Here is a 20,972-nt window from a genome sequence, read left to right on the forward strand (position 1 = left end):
AAGAGGGGGGAGGGTCAGAGGGAGAAGCAGACTCACCACCGAGTAGGGAGCCCGATGCGGGACTCGATCCCGGGATCCCAGGATCATGACCTGAGCCGAAGGCTGTCACTTAACCAACTGAGCCACCCAGGCGCCCTGAATCAGATTATCTTGAGTATGCCTCCTAGCTCAATTACTCTGTCATTCCATTAAATTACAGTAACATGCTACAGATTGTTTTGAGACAGGGAGTCTTAAAACCAGACCTAAAATTAAAAACAAAATCCTAGTGTAATTTGGTGAAATAATTCAAATAGTAACTGATGTTGAGCTTTGGGACATTTGCTCTTTGTTATTAAAAATTTTAATTTTTCGGGGTGCCTGGGTGGCTCAATCGGTTGATTGTCTGCCTGGGGTCATAGTCCTGGGGTCTTGGGATCAAGCTCGACACCGGGTTCCCCGCTCAACAGGGAGCCTGCTTCTCCCTCTCGTCCCTGCTCACGCTCTCTCTCGCTATCTCTATCTCTTTCTCTCAAATAAATAAAATTAAAAAAATTTTTAAATTTTTTATTATTCAATAGTAATATTTTTGCAGGTTTTTTTTGAGACTAGTCCTTGTTTTTTTTTTTTAAACATATTTTCCATGATTTGAAGAATGTATTTAAATATATTTTCTTGGGGGCCTCGGTGGCTCAGCCGTTAAGTGTCTGCCTTCAGCTCAGGTCATGATCCCGAAGTCCCAGGATCAAGCCCCGCTTTGGGCTCCCTGTTTCTCCCTCTCCCACTCCCCCTACGTGTGTTTGCTCTCTTGCTGTGGCTCTGTCAAATAAATAAAATCTTTAAAAATAAATAAATAGATTTTCTTATGATTCTAAAGATCTTTCATATTTGTTAATAATTCAAAAAGGCTTTTCAAAGTTGTATTATTAATTTCCGCCTCATTTTCTTTTAGATTATTTTTTAGTCTCCACAAAATATTTTCTAGAGTTGTGGATAGCATAACCCTGACCACTTTTTCACAAGATTAATTGAAAAATCACACTGCTATATCTGAATTCTAATACCTTGGAAATAAATCTACAGGTCTCAGTCGTAGTTGCAGTAATAACTACATCTAGATTTTGTAGTCCGTGGTGTTATACCATTTTATTTGGAATTTGATTTTGCATGGTTGGCTATAGTGACACAGCCTTTAGAATTAAAGTCTTTAGGAAGGGAGAGGATAGGGCACCTGGGAGGCTCAGTTGGTTAAGTGTCTGCCTTCAGCTCAGGTCATGATCCCAGAGTCCTGGGATTGAGCCCCATGTGTCAGGCTCCCTGCTCAGCGGGAAGCCTGCTTCTCCCTCTCCCTGCCTCTCCCCTCTCCCCATCCCCGCCCCCCCGTCATTCTCTCTCTCACTCTCTCAAATAAATAAATAAAACCTTTAAAAAAAAGAAAAAATTAAAGAAAAAAATGAAGGTTTATTTATTTATTTTAGGGGGTGGAGAAAGAAAGTGCAGGGAGGAGGGGCAGAGGGAGAGAGTCTTAAGCAGACTCCATGCTGATCAGGGAGCCCGACACACAGGGCTCAATCCCAGGACCCTGGGATCATGACTTGAGCTGAAATCAAGAATCAGTTGTTTAACCGACTTAGCCACCCAGGTACCCCATGGAGTGTGCAACTCTTGATCCCAGAGTTGTGAGTTCAAGTTCTACATTGCTTGTAGAGATTACTTAAAAAAAAAAAAAAAAGAATTTTAAAAAAGTAGTAAGGAAAGGCAACCCTGTCAGGACCCCTCTCACTCCTGAGAGCTTTTCCTGTATCCTCACTTAATAAAACTCTATCACTCATTCTCAAAAAAAAAAAAAAAAAAAAAAAAAAAAGGGCGCCTGGGTGGCTCAGATGGTTAAGCGTCTGCCTTTGGCTCAGGTCATGATCCCAGGGTCCTGGGATCGAGTCCCACATTGGGCTCCCTGCTCCTTGGGAGCCTGCTTCTCCCTCTGCCTCTCTCTCTCTCTCTGTCTCTCATGAATAAATAAATAAAATATTTTTTTAAAAAAAGGAAGAGGTCACACTGTTTCTTGCCCTTGTTTTCCTCTCCTTTTTTGCACTTTTGTGTCAATGTGAGCCAAACAGCTTTCCAAATCCATGACTGGTCCTTAGGATTCCTCAACACACCCAGAGAATTGCAGCAATCTGGAGGTGGTGCTAGGGCCAATCTTTGTCATTTAATTGACAATACTCTTGATCAGGAGTCTGTTTTCTGATATCATATCAATCATATCTTCAATCGTAAGATATCAGTCATATCTTCCTGAAGCTATAACCCTATAGTTATTTTGGTTCTTTTTTTTTTTAAGATTTTATTTATTTTGACAGAGAGAGAGACAGCGAGAGGGGGAACACAAGCAGGGGGAGTAGGAGAGGGAGAAGCAGGCTTCCCGCTGAGCAGGGAGCCAGATGCGGATGCGGGGCTCGATCCCAGGACCCTGGGATCATAACCTAACCCGAAGGCAGATGCTTAATGACGGAGCCACGCAGGCACCCCTGACTTAGTTATTTCTTAATTCACCCAAATAGCACATTTACACACTCTTAGGATGGGTCAGTTCTCCACATGACTCCTCTCATCTTTTCCTGGGCCATTTTCCTATGTCCATGCAAAATGTGGGTGGGAGGTTAGAATCTAAATTGAGTCTCAATTTTGTTCTCATAAATAAAGGGACGGATCATCAGATTTGAGTGCACCCCTATAATTGTTTTAAAAATATAAGTAATATACTAATGTTATCTTTGTTTAAAAATAAAAGATAGGGACACCTGGGTGGCTCTGTGGGTTGAGCCTCTGATTCTTGATTTCTGCTCAGGTCATGATCTCAGGGTCATGAGATCCAGCCCAACGCTCTCAGCTCTGAGTCTGCTTGCCTCTCTCCCTCTAACCTTCCCCAACTCACCCACACACTCACTCTCTCTTTCTAAAATAAATTTTAAAAATCTTTTTAAAAAATATTTTATTTATTTGACAGAGAGAGACACAGCGAGAGAGGGAACACAAACAGAGGGAGTAGGGGAGGGAGAAGCAGGCTTCCCGCGGAGCAGGGAGCCCGATGTGGGGCTCGACCCTGGGATCATGACCTGAGCCAAAGGCAGACGCTTAAGGACTGAGCCACCCAGGCGCTCCAAATTTTAAAAATCTTAAAAAAAAAAGGATAAAAAACACTCAGAGTCTTCTTTTGCCATCCCCTTTATTGCTGCCCTCTCTAGGCGTCACCAGTATTCTTCTGAGTACAACTTTCCAGTGCTCATTCTATGCATATATACATATACTGTATATACAAATACACGTTTTATTTTTACCTAAATGACACCTCCTCGTTTTCTAGGTGAGGAAACTGAGACCTTGAGGGGAGTCATGGGTTGACAAATTTATTGAAGGAAAGCTAGGCAATTAGTTTAGAGGTTGGGGAGCAAGTGCGAAAGACGCTTCAGTGCGATGATGTAGGATTTGTATTTTGATAGGAGCTGCAGGAAACCTAGCAGAGGGCTATGGAGCTGCAAAAAAAGAAGGAAAAACTGTCATCGGCAGTTGGATCTGTCAATAAAACTTGTGAAGTTGAAACGCAAAGTGCCTACAATCTGCCGAGCTCGCTGAAGCTTATCTCGGAAAACAGGAACAGATACCGCATCTATGAGACTGGCCTTGGAGCTTGAAGAGGAAGGCATCAGAGGTTGTAAAGGATGCTGCCGGCAGGCAGCTACCGTGCAGCCAACCAACCGGGAGAGCAGAGAGCGCTCCCGGACCGGCCTGGAAGTGCGCCTGCGCCGATCTCCGCGGGGAGGTGGGGGGGCCGGCGGGACGGGAGGGGCGGAGCTTGGGGGCGGTCAATGAGCCTGCGCAAACCGCGCGGCGAGGTGGGGGAGGGCGGTCCGTGTGTGTCTTGTGTTGTTGTTCGGCGGCAGCGGCGGCGGCGGTAAGATGGCTGCCCACGGGGGCTCCGCGGCGTCCTCGGCGCTGAAGGGGTTAATTCAGCAGTTCACCGCCATCACCGGTAAGAGACGCGGTTACCGGAAGGTGGAGAGTGGGGTCTGGAGCGGACGGCCGTTCCGCCCCGGGCTTCCCCTTACCTTCATGCATTTCTCCCTCGGGCTTTCCCCACAGCTCCCGTCCTCCCTTCTGAGGAAGAGGCGACGACGGCGTCGGGTCTCCGGGTTCAGGCGGGAGACAGCCCCCCCCGCGCACCCCATACCTCGTTCTCGGTCTTCTCGCAGTGTGGAGGGAGACACCCCACTCACCCCCAATGCCCCCATTGTCATCCAAGACCCGGGGAATGGGCCGATCTCATCCGCCCCCGCCGGCCCGGGGACCTGGGGGCGGGAGAGGTGGGGGGCCGCACCCGGGCCACCGCCCTCCTCCTCCTTCATTACCTTCCCTTCTCTGTGCAGCCGTGGGGTGCAGTGCATCTCTCACCTCCTTTTTCCATTCTTCCTCGGCCAGGTCATTCTCCCCCAGTCCCTGGCCTGCCCTTCCCCTTTCTGGGCCCCTCAGAGCCATCGCCGTGGCCCTGGCGTGCTCGGGCCCTCCCGCCTTAACGACGAGGCTGGTGGGTTCGGCAGTGCCTTTACCGATCCTGGGGGATAGGCCGCTAGAAAGGGGGGTGCTGAGAAGTACCTTCAAGACAGAGGTTTTAAGAGAAGAATGAGGGGGAACCCCCCCAACCTTAATAGGGAAGGCCTGGAGGAATCCTGGGTGGCGTTTCCCACCTCCCCATAATAAAATAATAAAGACTGGGACGATGGCGCCGGAGCCTCCTGCTGATAAAATAGGGATGGCGGCAGAAACTTCTTTGAGAGAAAGTCAGTTTTTGGGTGTCAGCATCCCCCAAATCCTCGGTTATTTTCCCTTGGACCCCTGCGAAGGGCACACGCAGATCCTCTTGCCGCCTGGAGGAAAGGCCCTAAGCCATTCTATGAATTCTCTATGCCTTGTTTCTCTCTGATGGTGCTGAACTTTTTTTGCATGAGTTATTAGAGGGCGGAGCAAATGATGAAGTTCTCTGTGGAGTGATTTGAGAGAAGAGTACTCCATGTGCCTGAGTGTAATTTTGCCGTTCTAGTTTGTCATTTTGGAAGGAGGTTAGAATGTTAGTTCCCTTTCTGAGCAGATCTATACTTTATCTGGTTATTTGTTAGGTGCAGAGAATGTTTCTATTGTTAATGTACTTAGAGTTTGACATATAAGATCTGGTTAAGTAAAATTTTATATTGTTCTAACCAGACAGGTTCTATGCACATTGCTGTTTTATAATTTAAAGCTAGTTTTTTCTTTTGCTCTGCAATGACAACTAGACGTTTGATGCATTATCTAGCTGGTGGGCATGAAACGTCACGTCAAAATTGGTAAAGTAAAATTTGAAGTAAAATTGGGATGAGGAATGGAATGATCAACTTTTCTTAATATTTTAAAACTTCTGTGATTGGACTATTAAAGATGTAATGCATTTCCCAGTGTCAAAGCAGATTGCTGTTATTGGGAAAATTAGAAAATTATTGTGTATATAAGTTAATATTGCAGTATTATTTTTCTATAGAAAAATCTTTGTAGTGAATCAGATATAGAAGTGGTTATTATTAATCTTTAGATTTTTCTAGAGTTGGTTTAAGATGCCACCTATTTAATTTCAGTTTTTTATGTTAATTACCACCACTTCAGGAACTCAGACTGTTTTTGTGTTAAGGACCACCCCTTCAGGAACTCAGAACCTCACATTATTTCTTCTAATTCAGCGTTTTTGTTAAATATGGACAAAACCCAAAGTGTGGTGAGATAAAATGGCTCACTTACTTGCTTTAATTCTGTGCTAGCTTACATGGCTTGTTTCCTGGCCACAGGCCTTTCTATTCCTGAATCAGGTCGGAGACCCTTAGTAGACAATGGTATCTGGAAGTCTGCAAAAGGGAAAATACCTTAGATTGTTCTTAATGTATTACGAATTTCTATTAATAATTTTGGGGCTTTTGGGGCTTTTGGCAGGCTCAGTCAGAAGAGCATGCGACTCTTGATTTCAGGGTCGTGAGTTCGAGCCCCACACTACTCTTCAAGTAGAGATTACTTGAATAAATTAAAAAAACTTTAAAAAATAATAACTTTGGGGATTTTTTTTTACAAGACAGTGATTAACTGTTAGAAGCACATGATTAGCCCCTTTAGTCTTTTTTACATATATTAAAAAAAGTTTGGGGTTCTGTCCACATATATTTTAAAATTGTAGTTTTTTATGATAAAAAGGTATTTGATATTTATTCATTGCTGGATGAATTAAATTGACCTTAAGAACTTATGCTGTGATTTCAAAAAGATTTTACTTTCTGGAAGCTCAACATTCTGGTGAAAGCAATGCATTTTCAAAAATGTGAGCCTTACCTTTTCTGTGGCTTTAAAAATAGAACAGAAAACAAAGAATTTTAAGTCTTATTTCTCACTAAGTAGAACAAATCTCTCTATATGATGTATGAGTATGAAGTAATGACTCGATTTTTTTCTTATTTATTTTTATTTGAATATAGTTAACAGGATATTATATTAGCTTCAGGTGTATTGACTGATTTTTATTTTATTTTTATTTAAAGATTTTAATTTATTTGAGAGAGCACATGCACACAAATGCGAGCAGGGAAGAGGGTCAGAGGGAGAGGGAAAAATCAGAGTCCCCAAGGTGGGGCTCCATCCCAGGACCCTGAGATCACGACCGAAGCCAAAGGCAGACACTTAACAGACTGAGCCACCCAGGCACTCCTATTTTTATTTATTTATTTTTAAGTAGGCTCCATGCCTAATGTGGGGCTTGAACTTGCGACTCTGAGATTAAGAGTCATATGTTCTCCTGACTGAGCCAGCCAGGCACCCTGACTCTGATTTTTAAAAAAAATACTTAAAAAATCACACACACACACAAATCCTAACCTAAAATGATTTTGAAAAAAGTAAAAACTAATCTCTCACAACAGCAATTTTTTTTTTAAGATTTTATTTATTTATTTGACAGCACAAGCAGGGGGAGCGGCAGGCAGAGGGAGAGGGAGAAGCAGACTCCCCGCCAAGCAAGGAGCCTGATGTGGGGCTCGATCCCAGGACCCTGGGATCATGACCTGAGCAGAAGGCAGATGCTTAACGACTGAGCCACCCAGGTGCCCCTAGAATAGATTTTCAGTTAATATTACATCATAAATATTTTTTCTGTGATCAAACTCTGATAAGCCAAGGGAAGTGACAGTCTTTGAAATACATTGAGAAACTGTATACCTTTACCATTGATGTTAGAGTCATTTGAAGTTGCATAGAAAACCAGTCCTGTTACTTTATAGTCCACTACATTTTACAGTATTATCAGTTTGATCTCCCTTGATATTCATCGTACTTGGGTTTGAATGACTGTTAACTGCTTTCAAAAGTCGTATCAGTTCTTAAAACATGAGGAAGGAATGTGCTGCTGGATCTGAGTGTCATTCCAAAAGGACAATTAAAAAATTTATTTAAGTAATCTCTGCACCCAGTGTGGGGCTTGAACTCATGGCCCCAAGATCAAGAGTTGCATGCTTCTCCAACTGAGCCAGCCAGGTACCCCCCAAAAGAACAATTTTTAATGTTTTGAACCATGGCAGTATTCCATTAACACCAGCTTGGGCTGACATCCAGCCACACATAGACAAAATGCACAGATGTAATCAGAATAATTTCATGAGATGAGGGATATATAGATGCTCTATAGAATTGGTAAAAATAAACAGGCAATAGAAGGGAAGGACAAAATGTGAGGGAATAGAAAGTGGGGGCTGAGAAGAAAATAGGAGTTAGTATAGAATTCCATAAAACTTAATGCATAGTAGACACTCATGTACTTCATGAAATTATGGAAGAGACCTTAGTTTAATCTTTGTCTAAAACCGTTAACTGAATGCATATTTGTTACAGAAATTAGAAACTGTGGTGTGTGGAGTTTTTGGCTTTCTGGCCAATTTCCATTCATATTCTTTTCTACAATACATTTCTCTTGGGTTAGTATTAAACTGTGTTTAAGTTCTCTGTCAGGAAAGATGGTTGTAAGTGTTCTAGATATCAAGAGGAAACTCTTTTGGAATTGTAAGAACTATTTCAGGAGGTAATGATGTTTGAGCAGAATTTAGAGAGGTAATAAATTTTGAGTTGTGAATGGGATCTTACTAATAAATTCAGTATTGATGGACTACTATGTGCCTGGCATGGTTCAGATCCTGGAAATACTACTATGAGCAAGACAAGGTGTCTGTGCTCAAAAAGCATAAAGGTTAATGGGAATACAGACACATACATAGGTATTACAATACAATGGGGAATGGTAGGTAGCTATTATGGGAGCACAAAAGATGGAGGTAAAGAAAGGTTTCCCAGAAGAAATAATTTCTTAGCTAAAACTTAATTTTTAAAAAAAAAGAAAGAAAAAAAACTTGCAGGAGAGATGTTTCCTACAGGAGGAACATGTACAGAGGCCTGGAGGAGAGAGGGACAGATATACACACACACAGACACAAGAAAGAAGAGACAGTAGATTTAGGGAGTTGATGATAATTCCAAGTGAATAGGGCATAGTTAGTGGGAGATGCAGTAAATTGAACTGAAGAGATAGTTGGGGGGGGGGGTGCCAGATTAGGAAGGGCTTTGTAACCCATGTTAAATCTTGGCTGTATTCTAGTGTAGTGGGGAGTCAATGAAAAATTTAATTGGGGGAGTGACATAACCAGATTTAGGTTTTTTAGAAAGAGCTACTTGGCTATAGTGGAGAAGAGGTAGGCATTGAGATAAGTAGAAAACTGTTGCTTTAATCCAAGAAAGACACTGGTGTCCTTGTTGAAATAAGTTTGTGGCAGAGAAGTGGAAGATAAGGGAAGAAAGATATGGGAAGAAGTTGGAGGAGTCAGAATGAAGCTTAGGATTCTGTTATGGACATCTAGGTATATGATGGTGCTATTTGTGAAGGATATGGGATAGTGGAAGAGGTTTGGGGAGAAGATAATTAGTTCAGTTTCAGATAAGTTGCTGCCTCTGAGACTTCCAAGTGGACTGTTCAATAAACAAATGACTATTTGGGTCTAGAAAGAGGAGTGTCATCTGAGGAGTTGTAGCAATGGTGGCTGAAGTATAAATGTGAATAGCATCTTGCAGGGGAGAGTGTACTGTGAGAAAACAGTAGGCTCCAAGACAAAGCTGAAGGAACACTAACATCTGACACAGTGCAAAGAAGAAAGTACAGAGAAACCAAAGATTTAGGAGGAAAACCAGGAGAATGTAATGGTACTTCCAACATCAGGAGTATGGTAGTAACTCAGATAATGTGTAGGTACTTGAGGAAACCAGAAATCATTGAATATTCATAGATTTTTTTAAGAGGGTGGGAGGGGCAGTGGGAGAGGGTGAGAGAGAATCTTAAGCAGGCTCCATGGCGTGCGCGGAGCCGGATGTTGGGCTGGATTTCACAACCCTGAGATCATGACCTGAGCTGAAATCAAGAGTTGGCCCAGCGCTCAACTGACTGAGCGACCCAGTGCCCCCTGGGCTGGAAGATATCTTAAAAACCATCTTGACTCATTTCTGAGTTAATCAAATGAAAAGTAAAGTGACTTAGGTTTTTTTTTTAAACTTTTTTTTTTAAGATTTTATTTATTTATTTGAGAGAGAGAGAAAGAGAGAGAGAGAGAGAGAGAGCATGAGAGGGGGGAGGGTCCGAGGGAGAAGCAGACTCACCACTGAGCAGGGAGCCCGATGCAGGACTTGATCCCGGGACTCCAGGATCATGACCTGAGCCGAAGGCAGTCACTTAACCAACTGAGCCACCCAGGCGCCCATGACTTAGATTTATATGACTAGGTCAGTGCTCTTCAAGCTTTTTTTGGAGGAAAGGACTCCCCCTTTTTTTTTTTTTAATTTTCAGTCTTCATGGACCAGTACTTTTATAAAGTACAATAAAAATTAATTGCTTGAATGTCCACAATAGCCAAACTGTGGAAAGAGCCAAGATGTCCATCGACAGATGAATGGATAAAGAAGATGTGGTATATATACACAATGGAATATTATGCAGCCATCAAAAGGAATGAGAGCTTGTCATTTGCAACGACATGGATGGAACTGGAGGGTATTATGCTGAGTGAAATAAGTCAATCAGAGAAAGACATGTATCATATGACCTCGCTGATATGAGGAATTCTTAATCTCAGGAAACAAACTGAGTGCTGCTGGAGTGGTGGGGGGTGGGAGGGATGGGGTGGCTGGGTGATAGACATTGGGGAGGGTATGTGCTATGGTGAGCGCTGTGAATTGTGCAAGACTGTTGAATCACAGATCTGTACTTCTGAAACAATGCAACATATATTAAGAAAAAAGAAAAAGAAGAAGATAGCAGGAGGGGAAGAATGAAGGGGAGTAAGTCAGAGGGGGAGACGAACCATGAGAGACGATGGACTCTGAAAAACAAACTGAGGGTTCTAGAGGGGAGGGGGGTAGGGGGATGGGTTAGCCTGGTGATGGGTATTAAAGAGGGCACATTCTGCATGGAGCACTGGGTGTTGTGCACAAACAATGAATTATGGAACACTACATCAAAAACTAATGATGTAATATATGGTGATTAACATAACAATAAAAATTTTTAAAAAATTGCTTGAAAAATGAGATAAAAATAACAAAATATAAGCCCAAATTCTTTTTAAAATTAAGGTATAATTTGCATGCAGTAAAATTTGCCCTTTTTAAATATGTAGTTATGAGTTTTAATAACTGTACAATTCTATAACCACAGTGAAGTTGCAAAACAGTTCTATCATCCTCAGAAAATTCCTCCTGCCCCTTTGTAGTCAATCCCTCCCCTCACCTATAACCTAATCTTTTTGTCTATTGTTTTTCTTTTCCAGAATGTCATATAAATGGAATCACAGTATGTAGCCTTTTGAGTCTGGCTTCTTTCAATTAGCATATTGCATTTGAGATTCATTCAGATTGTTTTTTCTTTTTATTGGTGAATAGTATACCATTGAATGGATATACTACAATTTGTTTATCCATTCATTAAGTGAATGGATAATTGTGCTGTTTCCAGTTTGGGAGATTATAAATAAAGCTGCTAAAAACATTAGCATACAAGTGTGTGAATGTAAGTTTTCATTTCCCTTGGATTAATACCTAGAGTGGGATAATTGGATTATATGATAGGTTTATAACTTTAAGAAATTGCCAAACTGTTTTCCAAGGTCATGATTACCATTCCCATCAGCAATGTATGAGAGTTCAGTTGCCCATTTGGTATTTTTTTTATTATTATTCTATTTTTATTTTTATTTTTTGTTCATTTGGTATTTTTAATATTTTGTAGTCATTTTAATAGGTGTGTAATGGTATAGTATTGTGGTTTTAATTTGCATTTCCCTAGTGACTAATGATATTGGGCATTTTTCATATGATAATTTGCCATCCATAAATCTTTTAAGCCTGAACTTTTAATTATTAGATTCCACAGACATAAAATTACTCTATCAAATTGTTATAAAAGTTTCTAAATGTTTACACTAGAATTTCTCTTTTATTTATTTATTTATTATTTATTTATTTTTTAGAATTTCTCTTTTAATCTTGTCATGGACTAGAGATAGCTGGTCTCAGGACCACACTTTGGGTAGCATGGTCTTAGGTAATGGCAGAACAGGGACTAGAATTCTGGTGTCTTTACTCGTAGGCCTATGCATTTTTCACCATATTACTATTACCCTCCCTATAGTTTCCTTTTGTTGATCCAACAAAAATTAGCTTTGTTTATCTGTCCGCTAACTCAGTCATTTCATTTCTCTTATACTTAATAAATTTAGTTTTCTGGGCATAAATTTTTGGTGTTTTTTTGTTTGTTTTTGTTTTTTAATGTTTTCAGTTCCTGAATGCTTAAAAACTTCATCAGGATGGGAGACTGATGAGGTTAGCTTTCACCTTACTTCTTGCAGCTGTCACTCACTCCTGTTTCCTAGGTGGACAGTCTAGCTTACTTTGTTATCATTTCTGGGGGATAGGTACAACTAAAAAGCAATCCCTTTGTGTCTTTATCATTTCTGTTCTCTATCCCTTCTGGGATAATAACGGCTCTGTAGAGGGATTCTTTCCTTTCCTTTCCTTCTCTCTCTCTCTCTGACTGCTCTACTTTGGTTCCTTGAAAGTAGTGGAAAGACTAATTTTTTCCGTTCTCTATCCTGGGATAATAAGGGCTCTACAGGGATTCTTCTCTTTTTCTTTTCTTTTCTTTTCTTCTCTTTTCTTTTCTTTCTTCTCTCTCTCTCTCTGACTGCTCTACTTTGGTTCCTTGAAAGTAGCGGAGGAGAGACTAATTTTTTTGGCACTTGAAAGTGATATAGAGGATAGGCATAAGGGACTACTACAGTTTGGAAAGTCTCTTGATTCTTTCTTCCAGCTGTGGTGGAGATAACTGCATTACAGGTTTTGGGTTATTTCCTATATCAAGTCATTAATGGAGAGAGTGTGAACTAAGAGGCAGCAGCAAAGAAATGGCCACTGGTGAATTGTATACCACAGGCTGGGTTGAATAATACACTTTGGTGCCATTAGCAGGCTTAAAATGGAAGGAAGGAAGGAGTAAGGAAGGAGTAGAGAAGAAGGAAGAGAAGGAGTAAATGAAAAGGGTTCATGTAGTGAGAAATAGTAAAGTGGAGCTCCTGCCATAGATTATAGATTGAATTTTTGTGTGCCCCTCCCAAATTTCATATGTTGAGATCCTAAACCCTCTATGTGGTGGCATGAGGAGGTGGGGGCCTTTGGGAGGTGATTAGGTCATGGGGATGGAGCTCTCATGAGTGGGAATAGTATCCTTAAAAAGAGACCCCAGGGAACTCCCTTACCCCTTCTGTGAGGACACAGTAAGAAGACAGTTGTCTTTGTTCTTTTTTTTTTTAATATACTTAAAACAAATTTTTTTATTTTCTTAAGTAATCTTTACACCTAGTGTAGGGCTCAAACTGACAACCCCAAAATCAAGAGTCGCATGCTCTACTGACCGAGCCAGCAAGATGCCCCCAAGACAGCTGTCTTTGAACCAGGAAGCAGGCCTGTACCACATACTAAATCTGCTGGACCCTTGACCTTGGACTTCCCAGCCTCCAGAGCTGTGAGAAATAAATGTTTGTTGTTTAAGCCACCCTAGTCAAAGGTATTTTTGTTAGAGCAGCCTGAACACACTAAGATGCAGGGTTAGATTAAGCTATCCTGTTGCTGCCTGTAATATTGAGACCACAAAAATAAGCCTATTTAGGGCGCTTGGGTGGCTCAGTTGGTTACGACTGCCTTCGGCTCATGTCATGGTCCCGGAGTCCTGGGATCGAGTCCCGCATCAGGCTCCTGCGTCGCCAGGGAGCCTGCTTCTCCTCTGACCCTCTCCCCTCTCATGCTGTTTCTCTCTCTCTCTCAAATAAGTAAATAAAATCTTTGGGGAAAAAAATAAGCCAATTTAAACAAGTGTACAGATAGTTTAAATCTGCAAACGTATTATTAGTCCCACCTCTTTAAAAAAGATAGGTGTTTTATTCTGAATATAATAAGGTAGAAGTTCAAATTTTTTACAGCTGACCCATCAACAATAGTTATTACCTCTGAATATATAGGTAGAACTTGCAACTTGATTAACTTGTTGATCACTATTCCTTTCCCCTATATCATTTAGCTCTCCATACTTTTTCTCTGCCTTCTCAGTTAACCTTCACTTCTTCATATGCCTATTTAGTTCGGTGGGAGTATTATTGGCATTTTGGCTGGGACAATTTTTTGTTGCGTAGGACTATTCTATCCTCTTCAGAAGATTTAGCACTTGTATTTATTTCCTGTGGCTGCTGTAACAAATTACCACAAACTGCATGGCTTTACACACATTTATTCTCTCACAGTTCTGGAGGTCATAAGTCTGAAATGAAGGTGTGAGCAGTCTTGGTGGGAGGGGAGGCGTTTTTCAACGTCCTATAGCATTCCTGTCTTCTCTCCACTAAATGCCACTAGCGCTCTCCCAGCCCCCAGTCATGAAACACCAAAAATGGTCTCTCACATTACTAAATGCTCTGCTATTTCCCGGCATTAAGAACCACTGGAACCTTTAATTATCTCTCTGTTGTCTTCTTTTTCTAAAATGATGCACTGGGGCGCCTGGGTGGCTCAGTCGTTAAGTGTCTACCTTCGGCTCAGGTCATGATCCCGGGGTCCTGGGATCAAGCCCCGCATTGGGCTCCCTGCTCTGCAGGAGGCCTGCCTCTCCCTCTCCCACTCCCCGTACTTGTGTTCCCTCTCTCACTGTGTCTCTCTCTGTCAAATAAATAAATAAAGTCTTTAAAAAATAAATAAATAAATAAAATGATGCACTAAGTGATACAAGTGATGCTTTAAGAATGATTATAGAAGCAAGATGACTCAGATAATTTCACTTTATTTAAGAAAGTGAATGGTGTACTTTGTTTCTTGGGCCCCTCTCAAATACTACCTTCTTCAGTCTTGCCAGGATTTAGCATGTGCTTCCTTTTAAAAAAATATTTATAGGTAGAGGCCCCTCTTTCTTTTTGAATGTTTCTTACAGGTCACTGACAAACGCCAGTGATGCAAGTTATCCTGCATATTGTCAACAGAGATATGATAGGGCCCTCTCTGGGATATGCTGCCTACAGCTTAGATTCTAGTGTTAAATAGTTAAGTGAGGATTATAAATAGGATGGCAGTTCTGGGCCTCGAGTGTTGACACCATCTGCCCCCAAAATATCACAGTGATTATTTCCTTTATTATAGCTTTATTTTTGTGTCTTAAAGTCATTCCCTGTAGAATCCCTTTTAATAAATTCTATTTTAATCTATAGTTCAATAAACCTGTGGACCTAGGAAATTTTGGAATACTTACCTATACTTTTATTACATTTTCCCCTGCCACTACAACACTCCTGATGCTTCTCAGTCATACTGGAATGCTGCTTACTTACAGGTTTCTTTAAAGCAGATACCTTTTGGTATTGTTTTATTCTTTAGAGCATTCATTTTTTTTTTCCTAGAGTGATTATTTCCTGTTATATTCCTGCTTTAAAAAAAACACAAAATGAGTGTTTAATATGAGGGAAGCACATGTTCATAGCATCAGATGAGTGAGCGAAAGAAAACTGAGATGTCTTACTCTGCTTGCCTATTTGCCAATAGGGAGCTGTGCCAAGTTCTTTAATATGAATTTTCTTAATCTACACAAGCACTTCATGAAGTTGGTAATATCCCCATTTTACAACTAAGAAACTGAGAGCTATAGAGAAATTAGTAACTAATCAAAGTCACACAACTTGACTAGGAGTCAAACTCAGGTTTATTTGAGTAGTATTCATGCTCTTAATATCTATACTGAGAACTGAAGGGAACATGAAGAATGTTTTTTTTTTCCTTACAGTGTATAGGACAGGCCAGAGGAAAAATTTGATATCTTCATCCCAACTGTTTGGTGTCTCTATCCTCAGGTACCCAGTATCTTTTTCATGCTCTAAGGTACCTCCCACCCTAATGCAGCACTTCTGGTAGGCCTTCCTTAGCTCTCCTCCAAAAGGCTACTTAAATCTTTTTTCCTAACCCAACTCCCTTAATCTCTTATTTTTGCTCTCAATTTACAGGATTTTAGGGAGTAGCTCAACATCTAATGGAGAAGTTAATAAATGATGGGGCACCTGGGTGGCTCAGTTGGTTTGGCATCCGACTCTGATTTCAGCTCAGGTCATGATTCAGGGTTGTGAGATCAAGCCCTGCCTCCGGCTCTGCACTCAGTGCGGAGTCTCCCCTTCTCCCTTTGCCCCCTGCCTCTAAAAAAATAAATAAAATAAAAAGCATGTTTGTTAACCTAAATTAATCTCTTCAGTGGTTGCATTTTAGGCAGCCTAATAAAGTGAAAAAAAAAATAGGCAGTTAGACCTTTTAGGATAGGCAGACCATATTGTTGACAGGCGAGCTTGCCTGAGGATTGACTTTACAAGTTCCTGATTTTCACACCATCTTTTATTTTACTTCAGAGCCCATACATTCTCTGAAGGGTTCCCAGTCAGTTGTACTGGAGTTCTGATAGTTGGAGGGTGGTAGAGAGGTTGACAACAATTATTTGTCTGCAGTGGTCATTTTTAAGTTGAATTTCCTTGTGAACACATTTCAGAAAGAGTGATAGCAGCCAGCATTGGTTGCTATTATGGCAGAGGGAGTTTCACTCCCCCACCAACATATTCTTTGTGCTTTTTATGGTGCTTCAGTGCAGTGTGAGCACCTAGAAAGACAAGAGCCAAAAATGATATGAACTCAGTGATTTAATTCTCTGAAAAAGAAAAGATTGGTGGATGCCTTGTGAAGCTGGTTTTAGGATTCATTATGAGGCAAACATAACAGTTCATGCATCTCTCTGCTAGAACAAGCAGCCAGAGTGGTCTGTCTATAGGAACCTTTTAACTTTCAGAATTGCTGTGTAGATAAGTAAATTAAAATGGAGTACAATAGTCTAAAAATGAATTTTCAGACTACCATTTAAGAAGTATAATGGAAAAGTATTAGGAAGGCACTAAAACAAAGCCTCAGGTTTTATGACAAATAATATGGAAACACATGAGTCTCAAAATTGTTCATCAAATTTGTGCTGGTTTTGCCCCAAGATTACCTAAGATTGGCTATTGGGATATTTGAACTCCTTCCCCTCAAAAAGTTGCATTGTCTGTGTTTTGAAATTTCTTTTTTTTTTAAGATTTATTTATTTATTTTAGAGAGAGAGTATGTATGGGGGAGGGGGAGAGGGAGAGAGAATCTCAAGCAGGCTTGAGTGTGGAGCCCAATGCAACCTGGGTCTCAGTCTCACGACCCTGAGATCATGATCTGAGCTGAAATTAAGAGTCAGATGCCCAACTGAGCCACTCAGGCACCCTGAAATTTCATTTTTTAAAAGTGTGTTTACTGGGGCGCCTGGGTGGCTCCATCGTTCAGCGTCTGCCTTTGGCTTGGGTCGTGATCCCGGGGTCCTGGGATCGAGCCCCGCATCGGGCTCCCTGCTCAGCGGGAAGCCTGCTTCTCCCTCTCCAAATCCCCCTGCTTGTGTTCCCTCTCTCGCTGTGTCTCTGTCAAATAAATAAAAAATCTTTAAAAAAAATAAAAAATAAAAGTGTGTTTACTAATGGTGAGAATGTAAATTTGTACATACTAGAACTTGAGAACTTTTAGTTCAGCTTGATTGAGACCTTAGGGAGAGATAACTGGTAGGAGAAAAGTGAGACCTGGGCAAGTTTTTAAAGTTTGCAAGATGGAAAAGCTAGCACAGACAAGGATAGAGATTGAGACTTCATGGAAAAGTATACATCTATTCCTCTATCTATCTACTTCAGGGTGAGGAGGGGAGGAGGAAGGTCTAAAACTTAACAGGGAAGTGGGTATTTAGTGAATGAGGGGACTGATTTGCTATAACTATATTATGCAAAGGCATGGCATTCTAAAGTAACACCAAGGGATCTGCCTAGATTAGTAGACCTGCGTGGCTGGAGGGAATGCTATAGGGATGAGATGAGAGCAGAGGGGTATCATTTGGAAGCAGTAAATGAGGGCCAAATCTTATTGGCAGCTTAAGAAACATGAAAACTTCCAGTCAGCAATGCAGACTGATACAGAGAAGACAATCAAATTTACATTATTTAGCAGTGTAGAGGGTCTATCAAAGGGAACATGACCAAGAGCAGAGAGATGCAGTAGTTCATGTAAGAGGTAAAGACTTGAACGAAGACTGTAGCGATGAATGCAGAGCGAAAAGGATGGATCAGAGTGGTTTCATCTAGATGGAAACTGTAGGAATTGTTTGACTGAAGGGGTGTTTGCAGTTGAAGGAGAGAGAAGGGTTGGAAGTTTCTTAAATTTGAGTGATAGAGAAGGCTTTTTAAAGGAAAAAGCCTCCCTGGGCCTATGTAACTAAAATGACCATATATATACCCAGATATACAGCCAACCCCAAATGAAAGGTAATTCTCTGTCCAATTCCCAAAAAAGATTTCTCACCAACATAAATATGCAAATTTCTAGGGACTTAAGTCAAATGATCAGATGCTTTTTTGTAATTTTTTAAATTGATTTAACATTAAATCCTAATTTTATGTACTCATGGTTTTTCCACTTGTGTTTCATGAAATAATTTTTTTCAAATCTTTTTTTTTACGTAAACTCTACCCACAACATGGGGCTCGAACCCACAACCCTGAGATGAAGAGTCACATGCTCTACCTGCTGAGTAGGCCAAGCACCCCTCAGGAAATAATTTTGTTCAGTTTTTTTCACTGGCATCTTAGATATATGTCTTTGTCAGCTATTAGACAAAGCAGTATCTACTTCGTCATCTGACAGGTTTTTTTTTTTTGAGTATGTGGTTTTCACTTTACATTGTTTGAGATAGAGCCCTTTTAAAATTTGTGATGACGGGGCGCCTGGGTGGCTCAGTCAGTTGAGCGGCTGCCTTCCGCTCAGGTCATGATCCCAGTGTCCTAGGATCGAGCCCCGCATCGGGCTCCCTGCTCAGCGGGGAGCCTGCTTCTCCGTCTGCCTCTGCCTGCCTGCCGCTCCCCCTGCTTGTGCTCTCTCTCTCACTATCTCTCTCTCTGTGTCAAATAAATAAATAAAAAGTCTTTAAAAAAAAAAGTCTCATGGTTTAAAAAAAAATTTTGTATGTGATGCTCTCACTGGAAATTTAATCTTAAGAACATGGATAGATCTTAAGTACCCATTTGTTGTTTGTGATTTCCACAGTGTAACCATATGCTTTATAAATGAAAGTTAAAGAATAAACATATGCACACGGTATAAAATTCAAAGGATATGGACGTATTGTTTTGGCTGAAGCCTGACCTTTCTTTCCCTGGTATATCAACTGGTGAACTGAAGTACTGTGAGATAGCTCTAAGTCAGTTTATTAGACATTGATCATGTGCAAGCAAACACAGTGCTAGGTGCTGGGGATACCAAAACAAAAGCCTGTGTTCAAGAAGCTTCTGCTCTTTCCTTGGAGCCAGAAAGTAAACCAACATTTCCTACTTAGTATATTGATGTATATAATAGAAGAGTATCATAGAGGTGGGAGTGGGGAGGTACTGTAGAGAATGCTTATTAGCACACAAATTCACAAAGTAACACTTAAGGTGGTTCTTGAGCATGCATGAACTGGACGAAGGGGAGATGAGCAGGGTAAGGACGTTCCAAGCATGTAATTCAGTATGACTGTACTGAAGGGTGTCGGATGGGGAGGAGGAGAGGGAGAACAGAGAGATGAGCTGAGGCCTGGTCACAAAGGACTTTCCAGATCATAAGGATTTTGGAATTTATACTGTATACTGTATACTGTGGTGTCAGAGAGCCATTAAAAAGACTTTTTTTTTTTTTTTTTAAGCCATTAAAGAGTTTTAAGTGGATGTGTGTGAGAGAGAGAGAATGAGAATCAGACTTGTATTTTGGAGCATAACTGCAGCAACAAGGTAGAAGATAGAATGATCAGTTAGGAGTCTGTTGTAGTAATCTAGGTAAGAAGTATTGTGGGCTTCATTTAAAGCCTTAGAACTAACAGTAGAGGGGCACCTGGGTGGCTCAGTCAGTTAAGCGTCTGCCTTTGGCTCAGGTCATGATCCCAGGGTCCTGGGATCGAGCCCTGCATCAGGCTCCTTTCTCAGCAGGCAGCCTGCTGCTACCTCAGGCTTGTGCATGTGCTCTCTCTCTCTGAGACAAATAAATAAATAAACTCTTAAAAAAAAACAACTAATAGAAAAGAGAAAACAAATGCAAGAAATTAAGAGGAGAATCAGCACTTCCATTTCTGGTAGTAGGGGTAAACTAGAGAGAGATCATGAATAACCCTCTTGCTGAGAAAAATCCTAAGTGAAATGTGTATTAAAAATTTTTTTTTGAAAATACATCATTGGGCTGGTGAGAAAGTAAGGAATACTTTGAGGCTAAAAATGAAATGGGAATGCAGATGTTAGCTAGTTTTAAAGGAAGCCTTCACCCTGGTGGAATCTGCCCAAATTGAGTGGTTTTAAACTTCTTTGATAGCGTCATAGGGCCCAAGAAACGGGAAACAATGCCTGTAGTCTTCCTAAGGAGAAGAGTCTGATAGGAGACCCTTCCCCTTCGTGAAGCTGAGACTTTTGTTTCAACCTTGGCAGTTGGAGAGTGGCAGGAGATAGTCACTGAGAATTTATAACAAGGGTCTTTATAGGGTCACATTTTCCATGAGGTCTTAAATACCCTAAGTCAGGATTGTGTTGGGGCTCCTGTGTGGCTTAGTCCATTAAGCATCTGCCTTTCGGCTCAGGTCATGATCTCCGGGTCCTGGAATCAAGCCCTGCATCAGGGTTCTTGCTTAGCAGGGAGTCTGCTTCTCTCTCTCTCTCCCTCTCCCCCTCCCCACTGCTTGTTCTCTCTCTTTCAGATAAATAAATAAATAAATAACATCTTAAAAAAAAAAAGGTCTTTGTTTGGTAGTGCCCACAGGTGCCTTACAAAATTTACCAAATCAAACCCTCTTAGGAGGAATGTATCAACCCTCACTTCAAGAATCGACAGAATTAAAAATCCAAAGCACATGAGATCACAGGAAAAAAAAATCACAAAATGCGCAAAAACCATGTCACATGAACAAGAGCCAGCAGAAACAAGAGAGGATGACTCCCACAGACTACAGAAAGTTTGTTTTGTCTTAGTAATTCGAATAAATTTGACGAATATGTTTGAAGAAATGAGAAGTTTGAAATATGACTATAAAGGAAGGGTCTCTGAAACATGGCTAGGCATAGTAGGAAAAAAACAAAATTGGAACTTCTAGTTATAAAAAATTAACTGAAAAAAAAAATTAACTGAAATGAGGGTGCCTGGGTGGCTCAGTTGGTTAAGCAACTGCCTTCGCCTCAGGTCATGATCCTGGAGTCCCGGGA

General features: G+C 41.0%; 1 protein-coding gene across 5 annotated transcripts in view; it reads left to right on the plus strand.

The window, feature by feature from the left end:
- Positions 1-3,777: 3,777 nt before the first annotated feature.
- UBXN7 (UBX domain protein 7) overlaps positions 3,778-20,972 on the plus strand; it is a 61,841-nt gene continuing 44,646 nt past the window's right edge. Inside the window, exons 1-2 of one of the 5 annotated variants that reach the window (XM_027582340.2) lie at positions 3,885-4,009; positions 4,120-5,093. Coding sequence is in view for 1 of the 5 variants with exons in the window: in XM_027582337.2 (XP_027438138.1) it covers positions 3,937-4,009 (73 nt within the window). In the remaining 4 variants the exon portion in view is untranslated. Of the gene's footprint in view, positions 4,010-4,119; positions 5,094-15,442; positions 15,510-20,972 lie in introns of those variants that run through there. The other 4 variants (XM_027582341.1, XM_027582337.2, XM_027582339.2 and 1 more) reach the window with 4 other exon arrangements.

Source organism: Zalophus californianus, chromosome 1, assembly GCF_009762305.2.
Source record: "Zalophus californianus isolate mZalCal1 chromosome 1, mZalCal1.pri.v2, whole genome shotgun sequence".
Lineage (NCBI taxonomy): Eukaryota > Metazoa > Chordata > Mammalia > Carnivora > Otariidae > Zalophus > Zalophus californianus.